Genomic DNA, 25,801 nt, shown 5'->3' on the forward strand with positions numbered 1-25,801 from the left:
CTGAATCTTGAGCCTTGACGCCAGCAAATCGCTGCCAACAAGAACCTTTACCAATGACGGGGTTCCGGAGAGCTTTTTTTGTTGAAACAACGGACAAAACCATGGCCCAGAGGTGGGGCAGTGGTCGCAAATCACATGTTGGGAGTTGTTACACGGATCGGGACTGTAAAGTCACCGAGAGTCCGGCTTGCCAATTCAGTCTTCTTTTTGTCCGCGGTACCATACAAATAATACCGTTTACCGTATCAATTACTTTGGTCTTACATCAGGCATCTGTTGCGTCGCTGCCATGTGTCCGATGCCAAGCTCGCGCTAATGGAACCGTGCCCCACTTTCGCCCTGTCGGTCGCGAACGCGTCAAAGATGGGATTGAGCAGTGACTTTTGGTTGCCCCTCGTCCGATTTGCATTTTTCAACAATTCCAACTACACCTGCCGAGCCAGCAGGTCTCCCACGGCATGGGCGCACCCAGTACCGGACGCAAAAATCTGCGGCTATGGATGATGAGTTTTCCGACGCCGGATTCGACGACCTGAACGACTCGGTGCTGCAACAGCTCGAGAACAACGCGATTCAGTTTACCCAAGCCCAAGTACTCGCCCAGTCGCAAGCCGCACCAAGACCACAACAGGAGGATGCCTTTGACTACGAATTCGATGATGATGACCTTGACGATACCGTCGTAATTGACGAGCTCGCCCAACCCCCGCCCCGGCCTCCGCTACCACAAGCACTGCCAAATCAACAACCCCGCTATGGCACCGCCCGACACGGTGACAACACACAACGGTGGAATCAACATCTTCCGCCGTCGCGGCCGAGCGTTCCCGCGCGCCCGCAATATCCGCCAGCGCAGCACCGGGTGCCTCCCCAGTCGGTTGCCTCTCAACGGTATCCTCCACGGCCATCACAGCAGTATTCGCTACCTTCACATCACCAGCCGAAACAACCTCCCCAACCGTCCCAGTTTGCTCGCCCCGCTCCCCCGGTCCACCCTTATACGGCCCTCCCGCAGCCGCGCGGCCCGGACGGTACAGCGAACCAAGATGGAATTGTGGCAACGCTTCGGGCGCAGTTATCCTTGCTCGAGTCCGACTTGACGGCTGCCAAAGGCGAAGCGTCCATTTTACGATCCAAGTACGACAAGGCCCTCGCTACCCATGAGGCTGATGTCGCGCGCCTCAAAAAGGAGAACGCTGAGCAATTGGCTAAGCATGAGCGCATCGCGGATCAGGCGCGGACGGCAGAGCGCACCACCGCTACCGAACTCCAATTCGCCCGCCAGGACCTTAGAGAGGAACTCGGACGAGTGAAGTCGAGACGGAAAGATGCTCCTGCGACTCCAAGAAAGGATCGGAAATGGGGGATGGGCGATGGATTTGATGGCGCGGAGGTTCTTTCCAGTCCGACGAAGTCACAGCTTTTCAAGCGGAAAGATCCCGGTTCACCTGCTGCTCCCGTGTTCGAGCGAACACCCACGAAAGGGAAACGGAAGCGCCCTGCCGTTAGCAGCCCTACCTTCACGTTGGAGATCGATGGAGACGACGCTGGCGTTGACGGCGGCCATGTATCGTCCGCTGTGCGTGTTCCCCCGCCCTTGGTCGCGAAACAACACCCTTTCGATGTAAGATCCCGGTTGATGTTCGTTGCTTACCTTGACCCATGGTATACTAATGCGCCAGTAGTTTCTAAGGCTATTACTAGACCAAACCACCACCCATGGTCAATCACCGACGTTCGAGCTTCTCTCACATTATCACTTCCCATCGGATAGACAACACTCACTGGCATCTATGCTCCTTCAGAAGCTGCCACAGATGGGAAACATTGGGGAACCATTGAGTCTCCTGGTCGAGTTCGCCGATACCGTCATCGAAATGTGGCATCGTTGTCTTTCTGAGAGGTATCACGCGCCCATATCAGATCTTATTTCCCTGCTCCTACACACCTTGAGCCTACATGCAGTTGAAGTTGTTCCTCATCTTATCGCGTCACTGGTACCGGTGTGTGCAACGACCTGCCGGCTTGTTGTGCTCCCACGCCTGAACACCGCCGACGGGAATATATCCGACCACCCTGACGTCACTGTACGCCAGCTGTGTCTCAGTATTAACGTCGCCCAGTGCCTCTCGCTTCTCTACCTTGCGGCTTTGGCTTGCCTTCCACAGCCTCGGCATGAGGCAGAATCAGCCGAGTTTGGAATCTCTGACCCGCAGGGAGACTTTTGGCGAGCCATGGAGCTAGATTTTATTTTGACAATGCTCTCTCCTAAACAACCGGAAACAGATTGGATGGCAATGATGACCCTGCTGAGGACGTCGGTTTCCCGGAGCAGTATTGGACCAGCTGTTTCATCGCCCGCCGGCTCGGGGGCTGACAGACGAGACCCTAGAATAGGTTCTTCGACCGCCACCCTGCTGGACTGCGTTTCGACGTTTCTTTACGAGCCCCCACTATGGGCCACCAGTGGGCTTGTCAAGGATATCGCGGCTCGGTCCGCCGCTCTTGGAACTCTGACGGCATTCGCGACCAGCCAGTTCGGCCTATTACAAATCGCGATGAGCGACGTTGCCATCCCACGGCTTGTCACTGTATTGTGCTGGGCAGTGGACCGTTTGTATGACGCCGACTCGCCTTTGACTGCGAAAAGGGTTGATAACATGGATGCTCCCGGGCTGGGAGACAAGATGGATATAGACAACCCGGAGACGATGGCACAGAAGGGACCAAAGACACAAGACATGGCAAGCGATCCGCCGGCTACGGCCGACTCAAACCTGGATGTTGTATCCGATACCTCGAGCCTTCTCGCCCGCCTCGTGTCACAGGCGACCTGGTTACTGCACCTGATTGTCACCAGTCCCGAAACCGCGGACGTGGCCAACACGTCTGCAAAGCTGGCGGCGTCGTACGGCGGATCTCAGCGTTACTTCCTCACCTTGGCGAGGCTCAACTTTGCGGAGGAGGATCTGGTATTGGAGGCTGGCATTGATGTAGATACGGTGGAACTCGCCCATGAGCTTCTTGAATTGGCCGTGACGCCGGACGAGGGGGAGGAAATCAGCGAGGTGTTTTATTGAGGAGGACCGGCTAGGGCGTTTGAGGAAATTGATATCATGGAGATGGCAAACCCATCGTAGGTACCCATTATGGACAAGCGAACCCATAGACCACCAAACCGTGGGATGCAGGCCTTTGACATTGATCATGGTGACCTACCACATGGAACATTGTATGGCCATCAACCACGTGCCTCAAACACCGAATCGTATAGGTGACGATAACAGTTTGAAACAACCCTGTGTCCCCGAAATCAGTTTCGCCGCCATTTCCCATCATCTAGTGGAGAGTTCCTAGAGGATTTCGAAGCCAAGCCGAGACATGAAAGTCGAGACCGTCATGACCTTGGCATTAGGAGTTCATTATGCATCCGAAACTTGTGTGATTGGCCTAGCTTGTGATTAATCACGTGTTTTGCGGGGCGGCCGGCTGGACGGTTCCATGAAGTTGACCCCTGTCTCGAAGGCCTGTTTAAGTTAGTTCACGCTTCGGGGAGTCCCGCCCCAACACCCTCGTCCCGCCGCTGGATGACGCCGACTCGCCGACTTGCCGATGCTTGTTATTTTCTTCATCACAAAAGACTTAACACCAAATGGATTGGAGTGTAAACGGACAAAGGCGCTTACAATTGTGCGCTTGAACCTCACAACTTAATCCTCAATACCGATTACTCTACGTTCAGCCGACACACTACTTGACTTCGACAACTCCAACCAACCCCTCTAAGTGCCCCCAACGCAAATCCCCAACCGTCATCGATGCCTTCCGCTCCTCAACCCGTGAGGTGATCTTCCATCGACACCAATCCTCAGCCGAGCACCATGGCACCGCAGCCTACCTCTCCCCGCCCCACACAGCAGGACCACGCTCCTTCTCACCCCAGCGGTCTTCGCCAAACCTACACCGCATCCTCGTCCAGCTCCGTCGAGGAAGGGCCTAGCGCCGCAGCGTCCACTTCCACAGCCCACGATTCTGCTGCGGCTGCCGCGCACCACCACCACCATGGCGCGGGCGCGGGCCCCAGCACACACCGCGCGACGGAAACCACATCGTTGCTCGGACGCGCGCTGGAAGGGTTGCGGGAACTGCCCCACGAGGGACCCTGCAATCATGGCACGTTTTCACCCCGCCCGACGAGTCCCACGGGGAGTATTCCCGGTGGTGATTTGAATAGTCCCTCGGAGTCGGAGTCGGAAGTGTCTAGTGTGGATGGGGTGCGTTCTGGAGTTACGAAGAGGTCGGATTGGAAGCGGAAATGGACTTCTAAGATGAAGAGCAAGACGATGGCTACGTCGAGTGCGTTGGCTGAACAACATGGTGTGAAGGATTCTGCGCTGATGTGAGTCTATACCGGGCGAACCGATCCCATCGTTCCACGAAGAGGGACTTGTTTACTAACCATATCTGTTTCAGGTACCTGTCGTATTATCTACCCGTCATGGTCTGGGCGAAAGAGTACAGCTGGTCCTACTTCAAGGGCGATTTCATCGGAGCTCTCACAGTAGCCGGGATGTACGTGCCGATGGTCCTGTCGCTGGCCGACAACCTGGCACACGTGCCGCCGATCAACGGCCTGTACGCATTCGTCTTCAACCCGCTCATTTACGCCCTGCTGGGAAGTTGCCCCGCGATGGTCGTCGGGCCTGAGGCGGCCGGCTCGCTCCTCGTCGGAACCGTCATTAAAACGATTGTGGATCGCCGGCCGGATGGTGACGATGATATAGAGCTCCATGCTAAGCTTTGCGGTATCATCGCGGGCATGTCGGGCGCGATGGTGTTGATTGCTGGCATCGGCCGGTTGGGGTTTATGGACAGTGTGCTTTCGCGCCCGTTTCTGCGTGGTTTCATCAGTGCGATCGGAGTTGTTGTCGCCGTCGACCAACTCATCCCAGAGCTTGGACTGAACCGATTGGCTGAAGAGGCCCATATCGGCCATGCCAGCAGCGTCGACAAGATCGCCTTCATTTTCCGTAACCTTGACCAAACCCACAAGCTGACGTTTGCGATCGCGGCCACGAGTTTTGTGATCATCATGGTCTGCCGCGAGGTCAAGCGTCGGCTGCAGCCGCGGTATCCCGGCGTCGCTTATATCCCGGACCGTTTCCTCGTCGTTGTTCTGTCCGCCTTTTTGGCCTACCAGTACGAATGGGATAAAGCCGGTGTGGCAGTTCTTGGGAAGGTGGAGGCAGCAAGTGGCCGCCTGTTCACGTTCCGCTGGCCGCTGCACCCCGGGAACCTCGTCTACATGCGCGACGCGATGAGCACGTCATTCTTGATTGCGCTCCTGGGATTCTTCGAGTCTTCTGTTGCAGCCAAAAGTCTCGGCAGTGATGGCTTCGCCGGGATCCAACTTAGCCCCAACCGGGAACTCGTTGCTCTGGGAGCCGCCAATCTTGTCGGTGCCTGCTTTTCCGGGTTGCCTTCATTTGGTGGGTATGGCAGGAGCAAAGTCAATAAGTCGACTGGTGGACGGACCCCTGTGGCGTCTATCATTCTGAGTTTGCTCACGTTGCTCTGCATCTTCTTTCTGTTGCCGTACCTCTACTATCTTCCGGTTTGTCCCCCATTTTCTGTGATTCTTGTGTCAGGGCTAATTGGATACTCCAGAAACCCGTCCTCTGTTCTCTGATCAGCGTTGTGGGCTGGTCACTAATCGAAGAATGCCCCCACGACGTGTCCTTCTTCCTCAAGATCCGCGCCTGGCAAGAGCTCGCGCTCATGGCCATAATCGTAATATCCACCATCTTCTTCTCCTTGTCCTTCGGCATGGCGATCGGAGTCGGTCTCTCCCTCCTACAAGTCATCCGTCACGCCACCCGCCCACGCATCCAAATTCTCGGCCGCATCCCCGGCACGAACCGGTTCGAAAACGCCGAGGCCAACCTGGACCGTCTCGAGTTCATCGAAGGCTGCCTGATCGTCAAGATCCCCGAGCCGTTGACTTTTGCCAACACGGGCGAGCTCAAGACCCGGCTCCGACGCATGGAGCTGTATGGGTCTAGCATGGCGCATCCGGCGCTGCCGCGTCTGACGAGAGAGAATTGGAACCGCAACATCATCTTTGACATCCATGGCGTGACGTCGCTCGATGGCAGCGGGGCGCAGGTGTTGGAGGAGATTGTGCGGGATTACCGCCAGCGGGGCGTCCGTATCTTTTTCAGTCGCGGCCCTGCGCACGACTCCAAGGTTGGGCAGTTGTTGCGAAGCAGCGGGATTATTAGTTTGGCGGGCGGAGAGCAGCACTTTGTTGATGATGTTCATGAGGCGTTGAAGCTCACGGAGGCTGAGGAGCAAAATGAGCTTGCAGGATAGTGTCATGCGGTACGATGTTAGACGAAAGAGGGGCTGGTGTGATGATCAATGTTACAGCGACAAAATAGATATGGCATGAATTATTTAGACAGAAATCACACGGTCAGCAGCTTCTCAGTCAACCGGTGCTCGCACTCGGTGATGCAGTGCGAGTGCTGCGTACATAACCAACCCTAACCCGTTCGTTCTTGTCAATTAGTGGTTAGCTTACAGTGCTGTGGCTGATTGATTGCTGCCTTGAGTACTTGACAACCTCACACTTCCCGCAATTCATTGCTTTCCAATACCTAACCTAAACAAACCCCCAAACGTATCACCATGTCCACCCCCACCCGCCGCGACCGCATCCTCGGCGCCCTCCTCGGCGTGCACGCAGGCGACTCCCTCGGCGCAACAGTCGAGTTCGCCTCCTGGGAAGACATCCGCACCGACTACCCCACAGGCGTGCGCGACATCGTCGGCGGCGGACCCTTCAACTGGCCCGCCGGCCACGCCACAGACGATACTGATCTCACTCGTGCTGTTCTGCTCGCTTACCGTGATGTCGCTAAGCACTCCCAATCCAATTCACCATCAACCAGCAGCACCTCCGACTCGTCTAAGCAGGGTGAAGAAGCGACTCCAGACATAACACTGCTCGCAGCTGTACATATGCTATCCTGGTACATAGGCCACAACTGGCCCGACCGCAACCCCAACGAACGACCCGTCGACGTCGGTGGGGCCACAGCCACGGGTCTAACCCGGTTCCAACGCACCGGTGATCCACGCTCCTCTGGTGCAGGGCAGGGCAGTGCAGGAAATGGGAGTCTGATGCGGTGTATTCCTACTGCGCTGTTCCAGAGGGATAGAGCGAAACTCATCAGGGAATCGGTGGAGATATCGGGGGTTACGCACGATGATTTGTGTTGTGTGGTGGCGTGTGCTGTGTATAATGTTATGGTGGGGGTGTTGGTTCACGAAGAGAGGGGGACGGCCGCGGTGGAGGGGGCTTGGCGGGCGGGGAAGGGGGCTGTTGAGGAGGTTGTTGCTTTCATTCTACAGAGAGGAGGAGGAGTAGGAGGGAAAGGGGGGCAAGGGAAGGGTCCTGGTCCTGTTGCAAGGCAGGCGATGGTGGAAAGTGCAGGACGCAAAGTAGACGAGGCGCTTGATGCGGGGAGGTATATGGTGCGTGTGCAGGACCTGGCTGAGAAGGGGCCGAAGAAGGCGACGAATGCGACCAAGGCGATACCGTTTGGGGCAACGGGGTATGTTTTGGAGTCGTTGGTTTTGGCGGTGGCCGCGCTGTTTGACCCGCGGTCGCTGGAGGAGGTGCTAGTGGATGTGGTGCGGTTTGGCGGGGATACGGATACCAATGGGGCTATTGCTGGGGGGATGTTGGGGGCGCGTGATGGTGTAGATGCGATCCCGTTGCGGTGGAGGGAGGTATTGCAGTTTGGGACTGAGTTTACGGAGGTTGCGGAATATCTTTTGTCGGTACGGGAAAAGGAGAGAGGGGATTAGTTTGGCCTACTGCGGTGAATGTCAAGATCTGATCTCTCAAGTATCTGTGACAAGGAAGGTGTGAATTCACGTTTCTCCTACCCATTTCACACATGTCATAGTGACCGACTTAGGGAGGTGGGTACGTCGGTACGACGTTTACTAGTGTAAAATGTCCCGTGTCTGCTACTCCTACCTGCCGTGTTTGACTGTTTGTTGTTGTCCACGTTCAGCCCCCTACATCTTCTACTACCCGAGCATAATCTAGACCCGCGCCATTGAAAACCCAACCCACAAGAGGAATCCCGAACACTCGGTGTCAAGTGTTCGGATTTGTTACTAATTCCCAAGCCGGCCCAACATCGCTTACGGCCCAGCCCAGTCTGCCCATTCGTGGGTTTGCAGCAAATCGGCGCTTTGCCAAGCCATCAATCACTTTATTCTATATGAACTTCCTCGCCCGACAGTAATATCGCGATGCGTTTCCCCTCAACGCCATTCATTTGGCTCGTGTCAGCCCGGGCTTGGTATTTCCCGTGTTTTGATCCTGAGGGGGGGTGTACACCAATGTCCAAGTGTCGAGGTTCAAATCAACCTGTTTTGAATGACTGTGATATCTGAGATATAGCAACCACAAAACCGTGCGCAAAGGATCCTAACCTTCCCTACCCTTCGCAGCCCCGTGATCAGCAATTGATTCAAGACCATGTCACCGGTAGGATCTGGTCTAGACTTGGATGCTCTCCCGCCTGCGATTCTTGGCACTTTGAGATTCCGGGTTAGACAACCCCCCGCAATCTACGAAGCAATTTACAACTGCATGGTGGCGTTGTGTTGTTGGGTCAATAAATGTTTTCTGTGCTTTCGTCTGCTTGAGTGGAAGGTGCATTTTCTCTTGCCGTGCCCGCGGGTGCCGGCCGCTTCACGATGCTGAGAAAAACGCTAACTGCGTTAAGAAGGTCAGACTTCAGAACTGCTCCAAAACTTCATGTCAACAGCGAGTTGTAAATGACCGTTGCATTTTGGTTTCTTGAATTAGAAGATGCCAGACGCTATCTTCGCAAGACGGCCGGCCAAACGCTCGGAAACTACACCTTCTTTCCATCTTCTATTTAAATTGCCCTGCATGGAGGGGTGTCAGTCAACCCTAATCGACGACATATTTCGATCACATGAAGTCGTAGAAGCGCGTCACTGGACGCCGGGAACCCGGTTCATGCGATGATGGCCTCATAGTTCAAATGAAGGGTCTCTTTACATCTAGATTGACCACAAAAATAGACATGGGGAGAACCGGGGAACGAAATCTGTTGACAGACAAGGAAAGCTAAGAATAGCAGCAGTAAGGTCGAATTAGATTTTCATCCTCCTCGCCAGGCAACCTTATCTTGACTCCTTGAGACACACCACTCGGTGATACTTGCAGCGCTAGGACGGTGATGGAAGTCGGAGATGCCCCGTCCAGCGCCACAATGCGCGGGGTTGGCAGCAATGGGTGTAATTGGATGCTGGCGACGACAAAAGAGCAACTTTGGGGTTGGTGTCTTGCACACTTCTGTTCAGATGGAACGTGAGGCGGCATGAAGATGGTCTTGGTTAGGAGTCGGTAGGGCCTAGATCGTGAGTCGGGTTAGAGCTTCCTGAGCTGAGAACGAGCAAGATGTAGGATGGACTTACTTGTTTTTCCTCCACGATGGCGAGCTATGATGGCTATAAAGGGAGCTGTAGGAGCACACCCTGACAGCCCTCACATCCACAGGAATAAGAACCCATCTTAACAACCCCACCAGAAACCCCATCATCCCCCATCGTTGACCAACCCAAACTCTCACCATGAACCTCCTCCGCAGTCTCCTCTTCATCGGCGCCGCCAGCGCAGTGGTGATCCCCTCTCCGCGGGACACCCTCGGCTTTGTGGCCCCGGCCCCGGGAGACATCAAGATCCTCAACGTGACGGCCATCGGCTCCGGCTGCCCGGCCGGCCACGCCTTTGTGAATGTCGATGCTACCGGCACCATCTTTGACGTTGCCTTTGACGAGTACATCGTCAGCGCCGGCCCTGGCAGCAGTGTCTCGGATAGCCGCAAGAACTGCCGGATTTCGATCAATTTGCAGTTCCCTTCGGGATACCAGTACGTCTAACCCATCCCTGAGTTACCGTTGTCCCATCGAAAAAAGAGACGGAGGGGAGAGAAGATCTCTTGAAAGGAGCAAGTACTAACCCAGCGTGACAGATTCTCCGTCATTGAAACCCGCTTCACAGGCTACGCCAGTCTCTCCGAAGGGCAAACCGGGACCTGCCGCGCCGGGTACACCTTCTCGGGCGACAGCACTCAGGAAGTCGTCTTCCAGAAGAACATCGCGGCTCCCTATGAGGACAACTACAACATGATTGCAGGCGTCGGGATCGAGTCGTACTCGCGCTGCGGCGGCACGACGGCGATTCTTAATGTTAACTCGGAGATCCGGATTACGCCCATCTCGACCCCTTACCGGGGCACCATGACGGTGAGAAACCCCTATAAGGTGACGTTGGTTTGGCGGCGTTGCTAGTTTTGCTTTGATTCTTCTCTTCCTGGTTCTTCTTCTTAGCGAGCGAGCGAGCTTGACATTTCGTGATACTTTTGTTTCTTCCCACCCCATTATTGTTCACTTCCTTGTCATTCTTTTATTATCATCACGTTGTTTATTCTTTGTATCGGGTTTAAAAAAGGCGCCTAGACGGGCCTGGGCAAAGGAGTTTCGGTCACTACAAAAGTTGGATACAAGGGGATCAGGTCATGTTTCAAAACCTTTTTCCAAAGTCAAGGGTTAAACGTATGGGCTAATGTGAGGGTCAATCGCGGCCACGCATTTAGGTGGACGCCTTCGACGGAAGCCTGCACGTCATTTTCACCACGAACTGGCGGACCTGCTAAGGTATGACGGTATGAACGGTGTTATGGATGAACACCGGGGGTCCTTGAAGGTGCTCTCTCGGAGTCGGAGGCAAGATTGGGGTATCATCCGGGGGAAAGGAGGGAAGTCTAGGGCTGTGTTTTGAGGGGGAATGGTTCGTTAAGGGGTTGAGAAAGGGAATATGTTCGAGCTGGATGTTGTGGATGAATGTCGGCGGCGACTTGAATGAGGGGAATCAGGGGATGATGGAAAGGAGGGCAGGGGGTATTTCATTTTGCAGGCCGCGGCCACATGGCAGTGCGTGCCATTCGGACAGCCGGAATTGACTTGATGCCCGGCTCTGTTGGTGTCTCTGTTGCCATCGGATGCGTGAAAGTTGCAACCCCTTCGTCCCTCATAACCCGGATCCTCTGATTGCTGCATGCGTTCACAATATATTACCAGATTGTTCTTGACGAGCAAGACAGGGTAGATCCCTTACTAAGGCTCGGGCGATTTTTGAAGTCGAACCTTGAAGGAGATCAGATCGACGAACACGGCGTTTCCTTTTTTAGATTTCCGAGAGTTGAGACGGGGTCCTGGTTTCTTCCTTGCATCAAACCTGGGATTGTGAGCTTCGATTCTTCCACAATAAGCCCCACTCTCCCAACTCTCGACACAACCAAGGCCAAGCCCTCATAACAACCCACGCATTAACGAAAAGGCCAAGAAACCAGCCCATCTCAGCGCTGAGTCCTGCGTGTTGCTGTGTCCACTGTCCATAGATTGATGCTTGGTTTAGCATGAATACACCTTGCTTTCCCCATGGGCAAAGCATTTAGCCAAAACCATGTACCCCGGATGGATGGTAGGCTGAGATGTCGATCATCGCCAGGCGTGACGTCCACTCGGGATTTCACCCGCACCCACCTGACTTTTGGTCCAGTCGGATCTCGAGTAGAAGGGAAGCAACCTGCTGAGTGTTGGAATATATCCCGGCCGGCTCATGTGTAGTACGGATAGGGTCTGCCAAGCTTCGACATAAGTGAAACAAGGTTCTTGATTGGTGTCCTCCCCAGACCTTGATCGCCAGGGCCCCGGGATTCCGACCTCGTCGGCGAAAGGGCTTTACGGAAATATACCGACTGTTTGCTCGCAGCACCTCAAGAAGAGTTGAAGAGGAGAGGCAAGAGAGTTGCCTGTATCGTACGCATCCGTATTACCCCACGTTGGACCTTTTCTCCGTGCTGTTTTAGGGTTGTGGGGCCTCTGACGGGGTGTTGTCATGTGTTGATCATTTCCGACTCCAGCCCTCTTCGGAAAGTTTTATGTTACACTTTACCGTCACAGCACATCACCCTCTCGAGATGTCCGAAACGTGGTGTTGAGTCCCGAACGGTCGCCAAGTCTGGTTCGTCCGGGGACAAGAAACCCTTGACCTTCCCCCCTGACGCTGTGTCCACATCATGCGGCACGTAATGGGCCCAAGGGGGGTATAGCCAGGGCCCAGGGCAAGGCGACGTATCACCGCGATGGGTTGAATGGCCATGAAGGGTCGGCGCTCGGCCGGGGAGTGGTATTCGGCAATTGCCCCTCCGCCCGGGCCCGTCTCCGTTCTTCCCTTTTGGAACCACCCGTACGCCCGAACCCGGGCCATGGAGCGGCTGGGTTAGTGGAAGCTATAGGGTCATAAGATGTATAAGAGCCGTCGGGAATCTGATGAAGTTTGAAGTTCGAAAAATCACAACATCACCAACCCATCATCAAGACACCAGCCCATCATCACCATCATCCATCACCATGAAGGCCTCAACCATCGCCGTCCCCGTCCTCGCCAGCCTGGCCAGCGCCTCGCCCGTCGAGCCGCGCCAAAGCTGCGCCGACATCCACATCTTCGGCGCGCGTGAGACGACCGCCCCCGCGGGCTACGGCACCTCGGAAGGCCTCGTCAACATGGTCAAACAGGCGTACCCTGGCGCGACCAGCGAGGCCATCGACTACCCGGCCTGCGGCGGCCAATCGCAGTGCGGCGGTATCAGCTATGACCAGTCGGCTAGCCAGGGCACGACGGCTGTGGTGTCGGCGGTTACGGCGCTGAACCAGCAGTGCCCGGATACTAAGATTGTGTTGATTGGTTACTCGCAGGGTATGGTGTTTTTCCCTTGTTGAACACGCTCGAAGTTAGAGACTAACATTGGTAATTACAGGTGGCCAGATCGTTGACAACGCCCTCTGCGGCGGCTCTGGCTCGACCCTCACCGGCGCGGCTCTCGATGCCGTCAAGGCCGCTGTTTTCAGTGAGTAGTCCCCGTAACTCTCGTGCAAAATGATTGAAAGCTGACAACATGTCCAGTGGGTGACCCGCACAACAACGTCGGTCTCCCCTACAACGTTGGCACATGCCAAGCGGGTGGTGTAAGTTTTGCCCCCCTTTATGCCCCAGTCGTAGCTTCAAGATCGCTCGCAGAATACTAACACAACTCCCAGTTCGCCGCCCGCCCCAGCGGCTTCCAGTGCTCGCCGGCGTCGACTTCCATCATCAAGTCCTACTGCGATTCCCAGGACCCCTACTGCTGCAACGGCAACGACGCCAACCACCACCAGCAGTACGTCAGCATCTACGGCTCCCAGGCCCTCGCCTTCATCAAGGGTCTCCTCGACGCTGCGTAAGCGGAGTGCATTTTGGAAAAGAAGATGAATCTTTGAAACTTTGGATCGTATATATTAGCGCAGTAAAAAAACCTTTATATGTTCGCAACATGCGTACTCTACAGCCATGTCCATATTGTGCTATCTTGATGCAGCCTGGAATTATTTCACAACGACCCAGCCGCCGCCGTATACCGCTGTAGTTCTTCGCAGGCCCCCGCAAACTCCTTAACAACAACCTTAGCATGCTTCGAGGACCTCGGCGTGATAGAGCACCGAAACGGCAGCGGGCTAGAGTTAAACCCATCCGAATATGCAAAACTGCAAACTATTAGCGAGTGCATCGAGCACATGAACACCTCTCGAACACATACATATCAACATCGATCTCCTGGCCCTTTTCGTCCCGTGCCGGCGTGACGTTAAACGCCCACAATATCCGAGCAATGTTGATGGCCACCGACGCTGACCCAAGATGCAACCCCGGACAAATTCGGCGTCCCCAACCAAAGGCACTGTGGCCGAGCGTGCCGGGATACTCGCGATCTTTCAGGAAGCGTTCTGGGTCAAACTTGTGAGGGTCGGGGAAATCGGCTTCGTTGAGATGGACTATTCCAGGTTATCAGTAATGAATTACTAGTGACGGTGAGAGAGAACTGATATGGGGGCCTGAAGCTTACTACTCCACAACGGCGCGATGATGGTGCTCCCCTTGGGAATAAACATGCCCTTGTAAACATCATCAGCCGTGGTTGCGTGTGGTGTGCCTCCCAAGACGGCCACGGGCCGCCAACGGAGAGTTTCTGAAACCACAGCTTGCACGTATTCGAGAGATGGCAGGTCGTCGAACGTGGGTAGTCTATCTGGGCCTACAACCCTGTCTAACTCGGCTTGGGCTTGGGGAATGAATGTGTCCCCGAACTTGACACAGGCTAGGATGAAGCTGGCGAGTGATCCAGCGGACTATTTTATGGTGTTAGCGATGCTACGGACCAAAGGAATGTTAATGTTAGGGGAGGGGAACAGTACCGTTTCAACACCTGCGCCAAAAGGGGTACCAGCAGCGTAAGCGAGCTCCAAGTCAGTCATGCCCAGGCTGGACTGCTCGTTGAGCAAGTACTTCGCGAAACAGTCCGGTAGTGTGCCAGCGGCCCGGCGCTTCCTTGCATCGTCCATCAGACCGGTGTACATCTGGATATCCTTCTTTCTCTGCTCTAGCACCTCTGCTTTCCACGGTGCAAAGACTGCAGGCACATATTTCAGTGCCGGATACCGCTCTACCGCGTACTTTCCGGGAATACTATCAAAGCCTGTTAGTCAAGAAAAGATTGCCGACATGGGCCTGTTGAAAGATACTAAGAACCTACTTCACCGAAGTCAACCTCCCCATCGCCTCAGCATTCATCTTCACCACAACATCACTCCTCACATCCTCCACCCTCCTCCCATAGGTAACCGTCACCACCACCGACGCCGCATACCTCTCCAAATGCCTCCTATACCCCTCAGGCTCAACCAAAAGCTCATGCATCAACACCTTACTCTCCAAACTCTGCACCGGCCTATATCCCTCACTCTGCCTCTGCATAAACCCACTATGCAACAATTTCCGCCAGCGCCGCCAAAACGCCGAATACGGCGCCATCAACCCACGGAGGTTATTCGACAACAACTCCCCGCCCATAATGAACCGCGGACGCGAAGAGTAAATCGCGCCGCGCTTTTCGAGGAGATCCCATGCTGCTTGGGCCGAGCCGAGGATGATGGTGGGCGTTGGGCCCATTTGGAGGTAGACTACGTCGCCGTATTGCTGGGTGAGTTCGAGGAACCAGAGCCAGGGTTTGCGGAGGCCGGTTTTGAGGGTCGGCGGGCCCGGGGGGAGTTGGGATCGGTGAGACCATAGGCGGTAGGTTTGGCGGAGCTGATGTGGTTTGGTCAGTCTGGACAGCCTGGCTTCCAAGTTTAAGAATCGAGTGCTGGCGATGCTAGCTTACACGGGGATATTCCAGGACTAGATAGGATATAATGACGGCCAACCCTAGCGTCAGGGGAATAATAAGGCTCAGCATTTTGAGGATTCCCGTTGCTCTCTTTTGTTACAATGGCATTTCAGGTAATGAAGATCCAGTTGAAGAAATCGTATCGTTTGAAAAAAACTTGTCCCGGCTCCGTGAGTCCGTAAGTTGTAACATAATTAATTAAGCAGCATCAACCCCCCATTTTGGGCGGGCAATAATAACCGGGAAAACATTTCCCAAACGGAAAACCCCCGCAACGGTAGATTTCATACCCGTAACCCATGCATTAACAAGCCCTTTAACTTTGACCCTCGGAATTAGATTGTGGAATAGTAGTGACGGTACGGAGTCTTGTTAATCGAGACGATATTCGCTCAGAAGATGGGGCGCTGAACGGGATAACTGGGTCTTTGGAAATTTAGATGCCCGTGATGCGTTGAACAGGCCATTTGAACAGGCTATTGGCTATGGAATTAGGTACTTATGAAAAAATTACATCGACCGCGCCCTGAGATAATATTGTTGTTTATCCATACGTCGGTCTAGTGTCAAAGACCTGATTTCAGGAGACCCTGTGAAGACAATGAGAAATTGCATCATGAAAGAAGCAGTAATTGCAGATTAAGTCTGGCCGCTGTAATTTGGCTGGGCTGTGTGGCCGTTTTCGACGGCCTAGACAGCCCGTGAGGGGCGGCGCCGGCGCAGTGTCCCCATGAAGTAATTATTACCATGTACTGTGTACAGTGTACGGGTGTCCTAATCGAGTCCTTGGAGAGCTTACTTTTCGACAAAAGTGAGAAAAAGAATACATCAAAAAAGTGAAAGAAGACGAAAACGAGTAAATCACTCAAAATCTGTCAAGATTGATCGAATGTTAATGGATTGGACTTACCTGCCTACCTAAGGTATCGGTTTTAGTCTGCCGCTTTTTTTGGCCTCCATACCTGCTGGCCCTGCTGCAGGGCCCTTGCGCTGCAGGCACGGGGCGCCCGCTCGCGCCCGCCTGCCCGGGACAAAGTTGCTGAGGATGATAAAACTGGCACCTGCAACTCTGTCAGTATAAAAAGGGTCCGCTTGCTGCAGCAATCGACGATTGTCTTTTGCTGTGACAAACTCTGTTTCCAACACCCTAAAGCCAGGATCCTTAGCCCTCGAGGCGCCGTTCTTGACTCTCACAGCCAGCATTAGTTCACGAATCCCTTGCTCCCCTCTGTTACGGATTATTGTGACAGTGTGTTATGCTTCCATTTTTGTTTAAAATTAAATCGCGGCCATGGGAGGGTTGGGACAGCTTTCCAAGCTCCCTCCGGAAATCTTGGACCTGATCCTTGACTGGCTTTGTCTTCACCACGTCCATGACCTCCAGGTTTACGTCGGAGAGAGGTCTTTCGAGCCATACAAGTCGCCCAGCCATCAGCACGATGACGTGAGGGCCAGCTTCACCGGACTTGCCAGCCTTTGCCGGGCATCGAAATACCTCAACCAGCTCACGACATGGCGACTCTACCACAGCCTTATCGAGCAGAAGACCAATCTGGGGTGGGCGCGGCTTGCGCGGACACTCATCCGGCGCAAAGATCTCGCTGCTCTCGTCAGGCATCTCTTTGTGGAATTTCAGGAAAAACGCAGCTACCATTCTTTTCTCCCCCCAGAGGTCAACTCTTATTTTGCCGAACAGGTCGCGCTGACCCCGGGCGTCGGCCTGAAGGCGGACAGTCTCACCAGGAGCGAGCTGGCGGACACCGCCAGCGAGCCCGCCGCCGCCCTCTTGACCAGCCTCTGTCCCAACCTCTTGACGGCCAAGTTCGCCTCACCGATGGATCCGGGCCTTCCTGTTGCTCTTGGCCTTTCCCCTCCGGGGTCGTTGGCATCTTTGAGAGATGTCCAAATATTGCACTTGGACCCGGAATTTACATTCGACCTGTCGGTCTATACGCGGTTTTTCCGTGCCGCTCCTAATATCAGGCTGCTCCGGCTCCTTCAGGTCATCTGTTCTCAGCCGTTGGAGGAGGGCCTGGGGCTCGAGAACGTGACGGATCTCGAGCTGCTGATCAGCTGCATGGCGGGCGACGACCTTGCCCACATCCTCCGCCTATGCCCTAACGTTCAGCGGCTAACGTACGTCTGCGGGCCGTTGTATGAAGTCGACCAGTTCAATCCTCGTGAAGCGGTGGCGATGGTTCTGGAACATAGTCCGAAGATACAGAGGTTCGAGTTGGATCTGGCAGCCCGGCTGGGCTATGACGACTGGGACGAGGATGATATGCTTGCGGCGAAAGGCGTTCTGGAGAGAAATCGTGCAGTTGAGTGCGATTTCAGGCCCGAGCCGGACTCCGACTCCGACTCCGATTAGGATACTCACAGGTAATTACCCTCATTTTGTGTCAAACGGGTCAAGGGACAGTGGAGGTATCCAGGCAGTGAGTCAGTAATTAATTATTAAACAAGGGTATCCAATAAAAGGGCCGCGCGCCCGCAACATCTTAGCAGTTTAGACATCAGAGAGAGAAGATTGATCTTAAGTACACTCCTGTCACTGTGAGGTTTTCGTAACCGCCGTGTTATACTGTAACTACGCCGACATTCCGCCCGGGTTCGAGATTCTCTAACCTACAGACGGAGATATCCCCAACGCACTAAGCAAGAGGAAACCTTAAGACATTTCTACATTAGGCGTAGTCAATACCTATAGAATTCTTGTAACTAGTCACAATCGGCATGCATTGCAAATCGCTCGCGCAGAGGACCTGCTAGGCAGACGCGCAGGCTGGCCCCGCTAGCAGAGCAGTGGGACGGGCGACGGCAAGCTGCTAGGTAGCGAAGAAAGGTTGCGGGAAGAGTTCTTGGATTGTCCATGGTATCAATGCAACTTAATCAACCCCTTTACCATCCGACATCCCACTCCTTCCCATAACGCGTCATACCGTCGCCGTGGTAGGCAAGTTGAAGCAACACGGACACCTCGCCTCCAATCCAAAAACCTTCGCGTCATCCACCATCTTGCTAAAACTATCACTTCCCACCACATGCCCACAATCCAGCTCCAGCGTGAACTCGACGCTTTCCCGTTTCGCCTGTGCGGGCTGCAACGCCTTAACCGCAATGTCGATGTCCATATCATCGGTCCTCAAACTCTCCACATCAGTCGGCGGCTGAGTCTGCTGGGACCCAGACCCAGACGTAGCTAGTGACTGATTCCCGTAGGTCGACGTCGATGATTCCCCCCAATTCTCGGTGGCGGCCGGCTCCTCACTTCCATTTTCCTTCGCCCGCCGGGCGGCCGCTTTCTTTTCTCTCCTGCTGCTGGACAAAATAGACCACGGCAGACCACGTCCTCTGTCCCCTTCCCCTCCTGGGCTGGCGTCCGCCGGGCCACCGCCGACGCTAAGAGCGTCAATCTCGGGCGATTCAGGGGCCTTTTTGGTCCATAGCAAATCTCGAAGCTTGAAGGTGCCTTGCTTGAGTCGATGTGCTAACGAAGCCCGCCCCGTGGGGGCAGCGAGTGGTTTGCTCACTCTGTAGCTGGCGGGGAGTGTTCGCTGGGCGGACACTCTTGTTTTTGGATCTCGTGTGGGCTCTTTGCTGGTGGGAGCCAGAGATCCGCGGCCTGATTTGGGGTATTCACGACGGGTGTTGTATTGGGTTTCGTTGTTTATGTTCGGCCACAGATGAGGCGGCGGGCTCGAGTTCGTGGGCGCGAACCATTGCTGAGGAGGCGGTGTTATCTCGTATTCATATCTCTGGCTGGGGCGGGTTGAGCTTGGATAATGGCCCAGACGGTCTTGCTCCCAGGGCACTTCGAATGACGGTTCTCTTGCAATGGGAAATGGTGGCTGTATTTCCAAGGATTCCGGCCACTCGGGTGACTCAGGGGTCTGCATTGAGTCTGACCAGAAGTCATAGCCGCGCCAAAGTGACGGCACCTCGGCCAATGCTGCTGGTTCAAGATTGTAGAGCCCGTCCATTCGTGCTGCTCTGCGCCCCGGGCAAGTTGAAGGGGTATGGTGAGGGATTACGTGTAGGTCAGCGGGCCGAACGGTGGAAGGGGGTGCGAACCACCCTCCATCGCAATCGCACATCGTGGGAGGGTTTTGCATCGTCGTCTCCGCCTCAAAAGGGTTCAATGCAACTCCATCGCAAAGGCCGTTCATTTTCTTTATCCTCGAGCCTAAGAATCCGGCAAGGAGGTGACAGGGTTGCTTTGTCGCTTCCCACAACAAAGACCAAGCCCTTTCCTCCGGTGGGAGTGCCTCTTTGTTATCTGACACAAGAGGCGGGGCATCCGGCTGAACCTAACCATTGTGGGTTTCGGGGTTTTAACTGATACGCACAGGCGACTGCATCTCCGGGCTTGTTGTGTAGTCGATTGCGTCGAATTGCATCAAGTTTTCTCGGTCAATCTTCCGAGTACCTCCAACGCAACGTCACGCTGTCCCGCATCTGATGGCACGAATACCTTCAGCCGTGACTCAGACATGGCGAACCCACCACATGCAATCTTGATAACGCGGACGCTTGGATGCAGCAGATTCAGACCGAGATGCTCCTGCAGATAACATGCCAGTGCCTCTGTGAACGGATGCGATTCGCGTCCACCAGGTGGAGAAGTTGACTTAAGCCATTCCCAGCCTTCTTCTTGAAGCCGTCCTGCCAGTTTCCTCCGTTCCTGCACATCGTTTTCCCAGGCCCAGCCGGTGGACGAGGTCGTTTTGTCGCTTTTTGCGCTAGCCACACGCTTTCCTGCGGCCACAAATTTCCGGAGTTCTGCTGCAGGAATTATGACATCAACCGACTTGAGCCCTAGGGTCTGCTTCTGCTCCGTCACAACACTGTCATCCGCATCGTCCTCCAGCGTTGGTACCGGAACAGCCGGAGGTTGAACGTGGAAGCCGAGCGTAAGAACGGCGTCCTTGATGGCTGTTCCCCGTGTTGGGCCACTGACTGTTCGAACCCAGGCTTCCCAGTTCCGGATCAAACTCTGGGTGCCCAACCGCATGGGACTAACCCGGCAGTCGAACATGGCGGCCAGGAAATCGGCCATGATCGTTTTGAGCGGCGGCGGCATGCGCAGAAGCAGAAGCGGCAAAGACATGAAATGCGCTGGGTCGACCGACTGTTCCCAATCCATCGCATCTCCCCCGCTTCCAACCATAAACCGCGTCGGCGGGTCTGTGCCCTGCATCTTCGCATCGCCGCGCAGTCGGGGAAGTAGAAATGCGGTGCACGACACCAGCTCATACTGCAGCGCAACGTGCAGCGCCTTCTTGTCCTGCAACTCTCCCGCTGCCTTTCCCCAGCTTGACTCATCACCTTCATCTCCCCCTGCCCGCTGCACAATCCCCTCTACATCCTGCTCCGAAAATCGCAACACATCCGCCACCTTAACCCACGAGATATCCACCCTCTCCAGCGCCCCGGCACGTGCAACAACAGAATCCCCCCCATCCCCAATCTCCACGCCCCTCACCACATCACCAACCAACCGGTCGCGTAATCGCTGCGCAAGTAGCTGCAGTCGGTTGGGCGAAAGCGACTCGGCGCCGAGGTAGAGGGGCGAAACGCGGTGCGCGGAGAAGGTGGTGTTGTAGAACGGGAGGGGAGTTTGTTCGAAGGCCGAGTCGCCTTCTTCTGCTTCTTCGTCGGAGGGGTCGTTGTCATTCTCGCGGGGAGGGGGCTCGGGTTCTGAATCGGGGTCTCGGGGGGGTGGTTGTCGGCGTTTCGGAGGCATAGGGGATGGTGTTTTGTTGGAGCCTTTAGATGGTGGAATTGAGGGACCGCTGATGCGAAAGTTTGACGCGTCACGATATGCCGAATTTTGAGTTGGTCGTTTCGATATGGAGTCAAATTGACTGCTTTACCACTGTGACGCGTCGTAAGACAGCTAGTGCGCAGCGTTGGACAGCTTAATCGAGGAAACTACTCAATGGAAGTTGAGGATGTGCGACGTCATTTGGCGTTGCGGTGACGGCAATGGTGGGGTTGATGGAGGCCATGTATCAAACCCTAACCCTGTGTCGTCCATCATCATGGCTCACAATGCGCCTTCCTACAACCTCCCACGCCATGCCTATATAAACCCCTTCCGCGCTGCTCCGGTCACCATCTCCTCTCAATTGAATCCAAACACCGGTTTGGCCCAACGGTATTGGGAGGAGCGCTGGCCCCGCCAATTCCGTCGTAAATCGAAGTGGCCGTGGGTTCGATTCCCACGGCCAGCGAAGAAAAACACCGGTTTTTCGTAGCTGCCAACGTCTATCTCTCCGGATGGAGATAGGTCTTGGCTGTGAGCTTTTTATTTTTTGACAAGGCTCTCTCTCTTTGTTCAAATCACTGTGACATGTTGACACGCACTCGGGAGTTTAAATACATTGTGGAGTTGACCGCGTATTTCTGAGGCTGTAAAATGGGGCCTCCGCCGTATCAATCGTTATAGAAATAGACTATGATATCCCAGTACCCAAGTAAAACCCATGCCTTTGAAAGCGCCAAGCCATACCGGCTTCAAAAAGATGCACTCCAAACTCCATGCGATGCTCATCCGGCTGAATCTGGACAATGACTAGCCCCGTCCCAATACCGATAACAAGCCCAGGTCAAGAGAACCCCGACGGCCCAGAATAGAGTCCCTCCCATCTTTCTTCAACGCCCGCTACCAGCTTTTTGGACGCCTCAATCTCCTTGTCCAACTCTTCCAAGTTCTTGGTCAGTGCGCCGGCTTCTTCAAACCGCCGGCTACCCCTGGCCTGACTTAGCATCTCCTGCACCATGAACCGCTGCTCCTCCAATATCACCAGCTTTTCCCGAGCTTCCTTTTCTTCTGTTTCTAAAGCTGTCGAGACTGCGGTGCTGACTTCACTCGCTCCTCCTATGCTGGCTGTCTCTGGATCGAGACCGGATGATTCCGCATTACGCAGCGGTGACGATATTGAGTGTGAGGACCCATTATTGCCGCCTGAAAGCAGCCTTCGATGGTTTGACTTCTGGTTCTTCAGCATAGCAGGCACGCTCTTCAGGGGTATAAGGTTGGCATGCAGGAAAGACGACGCGGACGCGTAGACAGCTTTTTGCAGGCGTAGTTGTGTGGGGCTGTCGGTCTTGAGGTTGCGAATTCGTTTTGCGGCGAGATCATATTTCGCAAACGAGTCCGTTAAGCGTTTTCGGATCTTGGCCGCATCTTGTATTTGAGCGTGAGTTGGTGGTGGTTTCTCGGGTCCGTTGCTGCGTTCGTCAGGTGGCTGGAGTGCCTGTAGTGATCGGTGAAACGATGGCAGCAGCATTTGTATCCCTCGTTCAAACTGCCGCAACGTTTCGTATGCACGTTGATCTGGAGGCCGGTGACTGACGGATTCAAGAAAGTCTCGGTGCGAAAATATCGAGCCCTTACACTCGCAGCACATCCGCACGTCGATACTGATTTGCCCTTCTATGGGCTTTTCTGTTGATGGGATGACGTTCGCTAGGTCAAGTTAGCTGGTAAATCTCGTTCATATAGCCGTGAACGGGGACGTACGATTCGCGACGTTCAAGCCAACCTCGCTTGAACAGTTAGTCTGCGGGTCAGCGCAAACAACACGGCCACATATCCTGCAGTGATGTCGACGAAAGGTCCACGATCCAAACTCCTGTTTGCAAAAGGGGCACTTGGCCACTGTAGCATCGTCCTCCCAGGTCACAACAGATTGTTCAATAACCTTTCTCTGGTTCCACTGATTCGAGAGCGGCGACAAAAGACCCGAGTTCCCGGCCGTTTCTGGCGGTGCCTCTACCAACAGGCGCGTGAGTTTTGTAAGGCGCTTTTCCAGCCTTTGGACTTCCAGGCGCTGCCGCTCCACCTTCTTAGTCCGCACTGCAGCGAAATGGGAGGTGTGATCGCGTGCCAGCCCCGTATGATCGTTGTACCCTTCCCTAGACTTGTAACATGTCTCGCAAACCCGGGCCCATACACCCCTTACGGGCTCGTGGGAAGCTGAACGAGACAGCTTCATCTGGTACATCGTGTGCTCCTCGCAGAAAAGACGACCGCATTTCCGGCAGTTGACGCTCCCGCCGAGAGGGCCCAATCTCCGATCACATAGGGTATCTGTGCACACATCGTTTCCTGTTGGGCGCTCCCAGTGTTTCCTCGTGATAAGTTCCTCGGGGTCAATCACCGTGTCAACGGGCCTCCCCGGACCCGGACCGACCGATAGTGGCTGGGTTTCGTTCGATTCGAAGACCTCGAGGCCGCGGAGTTTCTGGTTGATGAGGGACAGTGGTTGGAACCGCTTCGCTTTCAGGACCTGCTTGTCAAACCAGGATTTGACTTCGTCTTGTTCTGCCTCGGGCAGTTCTTGGTGGACGTCGTCAAGATGGCGGTTTAGTTGGAGAAGTGTGAGCTGCCACCCATGTCAGCAACGACGAACCCCTCTGGACCTTAAGTTGCACGGTATCATATAACACACCATCTCCTCCTCACAAATAGGACACTGTAACCTGTTCCCCGGTGACGTGCCGTTGGAGGGACCGGCCAAGGTGACATTGGAGGCAAGGTCCTGGGAAGAATCAGGGAGCGGGCTCGAGGAGGACGGCGAGAGGGAAGTTGGTGTCGAGTTTCGAGAACGGAGTGAGATTGTGCTGGCATCGGACCGCGCGCCAAACGGGCTCGGGGATCGTGGTGTGCGTGTCGACGGTGGAGGGGCGAGCCCCTTGCCGCTGCCGAGGACCCGGCCGCCCCCAAGCCGTCGCGGGGCGGACATGGCCGCGGCGAGAGCGAGCCGGTCAAGTGTGGATGTGTTTTGCGACGTCTATGACGATTGTACGGTGTTCTACTGATCCTCGAGGGGACAGGCTCATCGGTTCGGCATCGTGGGTGTCGCCGCCAAAAAATGCCGTGGGTTCGACAAAGAAAGGAGACGCGCGGATAAGGAAGAAGAAAGCAAGGCGGCAGTCGCCGGGATGAAGCAATGATGCGGCTTGTCGAGGCTGCAAGGATTCGCCTTTGGATCATGGATTGCAGCGGCTGTTGGCTTGGCGGGACAGGTGTCTGGGGCTTAAAGTGGAGCCTGAGCGGGAAATTGTCCAATCAAAGCCAATCCTTTCCGCAGGAGCTGGCCCCGCATGCCTTTCCATGGCGCTGTCAACCTCTAAACCTTGGATCACCATCTGGAATCGCAAAGCTGCAGCGATCCAGTCCGCAATGAATACATCATTTGCACCGCCAATTCCCCGGCTACATACCCGGTTTTTTCGAGGAACGTGAGACAAAGAATTACAATGGCTGAGCCATCGCAACAACAGTTTCCCGAAGTACAGGGTGGCGGCAGCCTGATCATTGCATGGCAGGTCAAAGGCAAAACGGTGCTTGTCGTTGGTGGCGGGGAGGTGCGTATCGCAGCTCGAAACGCAGCGTACAGTCCAAAGACGCCCTTCTTCCACACGACCTAACACTATTATTCCTCCCCCTCATAGGTAGCAGCTGGCCGAATCCTCCACTGCCTCAATGCCGACGCCAACGTAACCGTCGTCTCCCCCGCAGCGCGCCTGAACCCCGAAGTCGCCTACCGCGTAGCGCAGCGGCAAGTCTCGCACATCGACCGCAAATTCGAAACCTCCGACCTCGAAGGCGCTGACATGGTCCTCGTGGCGGTCGACGACCCTGCCGCGTCAACCGCCATCTGGAAGCTGTGCAAGGCGCGCCGCATCCCGGCCAACATTGCCGATGTCCCGCCCGAGTGCGATTTCTACTTTGGCAGTGTGCACCGAGACGGACCGTTGCAGATCATGGTGAGCACGAATGGGAAAGGCCCGAGGTTGGCGAGCATCATCCGCAAGTTCATCGCGAAGCATTTGCCGTCAAATGCTGGGAGGGCGATCGATACAGTCGGGCAGTTGAGGGTGAGGCTGAGGGAGATGGCACCGCGGCCGGAGGAAGGGCCGAAAAGAATGGCGTGGATGATGAAAGTTAGCGATGCATATCCGTGGGACGAAATGTGCGGGTTGACGGATGAGGACATTGGAAACCTACTCCGGTTTTACCCTTCGAACAAAGTCCCCTCTTTGGATACCCTTAAGGACATGCGCGCCGATGCAGAGGGAAAAAGAGGGGAATTTGACGGATCATTTGGATTCAGTGTGGGCTCATGAGGAAGGAGACTGCGGAGTCGCCCGAGCATATTAATGTGTACACATGTGGATTCACGAAAGGACTTCCTGGACCATACTGTCGAAACGGTGCAAAAACCGCAGTACTGCGGGTAAGTTCAAGCACAAGAATATGAAGAATATAACCATCAAATGATACAACCCAACCCAAGGGCGCTTTCCCGGCCCTGAACGCCATAATGAAGCTGCAAACCCACCAGCCAGCTACGCCGTATCAACCATGACACCGTGACAAGTGCGCCTAAGCGCAAACTGCGAAACAC

At 54.9% G+C, this 25,801-nt stretch overlaps 11 protein-coding genes across 11 annotated transcripts; 7 read left to right on the forward strand and 4 right to left on the reverse strand.

The window, feature by feature from the left end:
* Positions 1-496: 496 nt before the first annotated feature.
* Positions 497-3,080, forward strand: C8A04DRAFT_13411 (uncharacterized protein; the record flags this gene model as incomplete). Its single annotated transcript, XM_062777699.1, has 2 exons — positions 497-1,624; positions 1,686-3,080. 2 exons carry the CDS (start codon positions 497-499, stop codon positions 3,078-3,080), a joined length of 2,523 nt encoding a protein of 840 aa, XP_062635567.1.
* Positions 3,081-3,881: 801 nt separating this feature from the next.
* C8A04DRAFT_13435 (sulfate transporter family-domain-containing protein) lies at positions 3,882-6,372 on the forward strand (the record flags this gene model as incomplete). The annotated part of the gene is made up of 3 exons (XM_062777710.1): positions 3,882-4,399; positions 4,474-5,539; positions 5,668-6,372. 3 exons carry the CDS (start codon positions 3,882-3,884, stop codon positions 6,370-6,372), a joined length of 2,289 nt encoding a protein of 762 aa, XP_062635568.1.
* A 318-nt stretch (positions 6,373-6,690) lies between these two features.
* Positions 6,691-7,875, forward strand: C8A04DRAFT_38452 (ADP-ribosylation/Crystallin J1; the record flags this gene model as incomplete). Its single annotated transcript, XM_062784243.1, has 2 exons — positions 6,691-7,395; positions 7,480-7,875. 2 exons carry the CDS (start codon positions 6,691-6,693, stop codon positions 7,873-7,875), a joined length of 1,101 nt encoding a protein of 366 aa, XP_062635569.1.
* A 1,812-nt stretch (positions 7,876-9,687) lies between these two features.
* Positions 9,688-10,407, forward strand: C8A04DRAFT_38453 (uncharacterized protein; the record flags this gene model as incomplete). Its single annotated transcript, XM_062784244.1, has 2 exons — positions 9,688-9,986; positions 10,089-10,407. The coding sequence occupies 2 exons, from the start codon at positions 9,688-9,690 to the stop codon at positions 10,405-10,407; spliced, it is 618 nt and encodes a 205-aa protein (XP_062635570.1).
* A 2,124-nt stretch (positions 10,408-12,531) lies between these two features.
* Positions 12,532-13,401, forward strand: C8A04DRAFT_30157 (Acetylxylan esterase; the record flags this gene model as incomplete). The annotated part of the gene is made up of 4 exons (XM_062781270.1): positions 12,532-12,877; positions 12,939-13,028; positions 13,085-13,146; positions 13,219-13,401. The coding sequence occupies 4 exons, from the start codon at positions 12,532-12,534 to the stop codon at positions 13,399-13,401; spliced, it is 681 nt and encodes a 226-aa protein (XP_062635571.1).
* Positions 13,402-13,547: 146 nt separating this feature from the next.
* Positions 13,548-15,449, reverse strand: C8A04DRAFT_30158 (cytochrome P450; the record flags this gene model as incomplete). Its single annotated transcript, XM_062781271.1, has 6 exons — positions 13,548-13,701; positions 13,755-13,989; positions 14,061-14,343; positions 14,410-14,680; positions 14,748-15,301; positions 15,375-15,449. 6 exons carry the CDS (start codon positions 15,447-15,449, stop codon positions 13,548-13,550), a joined length of 1,572 nt encoding a protein of 523 aa, XP_062635572.1.
* A 1,222-nt stretch (positions 15,450-16,671) lies between these two features.
* On the forward strand, positions 16,672-17,751 carry C8A04DRAFT_30159 (uncharacterized protein; the record flags this gene model as incomplete). Its single annotated transcript, XM_062781272.1, has 1 exon — positions 16,672-17,751. The coding sequence occupies one exon, from the start codon at positions 16,672-16,674 to the stop codon at positions 17,749-17,751; it is 1,080 nt and encodes a 359-aa protein (XP_062635573.1).
* A 565-nt stretch (positions 17,752-18,316) lies between these two features.
* C8A04DRAFT_30160 (uncharacterized protein) lies at positions 18,317-19,363 on the reverse strand (the record flags this gene model as incomplete). The annotated part of the gene is made up of 1 exon (XM_062781273.1): positions 18,317-19,363. The coding sequence occupies one exon, from the start codon at positions 19,361-19,363 to the stop codon at positions 18,317-18,319; it is 1,047 nt and encodes a 348-aa protein (XP_062635574.1).
* A 416-nt stretch (positions 19,364-19,779) lies between these two features.
* Positions 19,780-21,126, reverse strand: C8A04DRAFT_38456 (kinetochore complex Sim4 subunit Fta1-domain-containing protein; the record flags this gene model as incomplete). Its single annotated transcript, XM_062784245.1, has 1 exon — positions 19,780-21,126. One exon carries the CDS (start codon positions 21,124-21,126, stop codon positions 19,780-19,782), a length of 1,347 nt encoding a protein of 448 aa, XP_062635575.1.
* An 865-nt stretch (positions 21,127-21,991) lies between these two features.
* Positions 21,992-24,133, reverse strand: C8A04DRAFT_13388 (uncharacterized protein; the record flags this gene model as incomplete). The annotated part of the gene is made up of 3 exons (XM_062777690.1): positions 21,992-22,854; positions 22,909-23,773; positions 23,840-24,133. The coding sequence occupies 3 exons, from the start codon at positions 24,131-24,133 to the stop codon at positions 21,992-21,994; spliced, it is 2,022 nt and encodes a 673-aa protein (XP_062635576.1).
* A 517-nt stretch (positions 24,134-24,650) lies between these two features.
* C8A04DRAFT_38458 (putative NAD(P)-binding-domain-containing protein) lies at positions 24,651-25,520 on the forward strand (the record flags this gene model as incomplete). Its single annotated transcript, XM_062784246.1, has 2 exons — positions 24,651-24,758; positions 24,846-25,520. The coding sequence occupies 2 exons, from the start codon at positions 24,651-24,653 to the stop codon at positions 25,518-25,520; spliced, it is 783 nt and encodes a 260-aa protein (XP_062635577.1).
* Between the last annotated feature and the right edge of the window lie 281 nt (positions 25,521-25,801).

Source organism: Dichotomopilus funicola (assembly GCF_033296635.1).
Source record: "Dichotomopilus funicola strain CBS 141.50 unplaced genomic scaffold C8A04scaffold_47, whole genome shotgun sequence".
Classification (NCBI taxonomy): Eukaryota; Fungi; Ascomycota; class Sordariomycetes; order Sordariales; family Chaetomiaceae; genus Dichotomopilus; species Dichotomopilus funicola.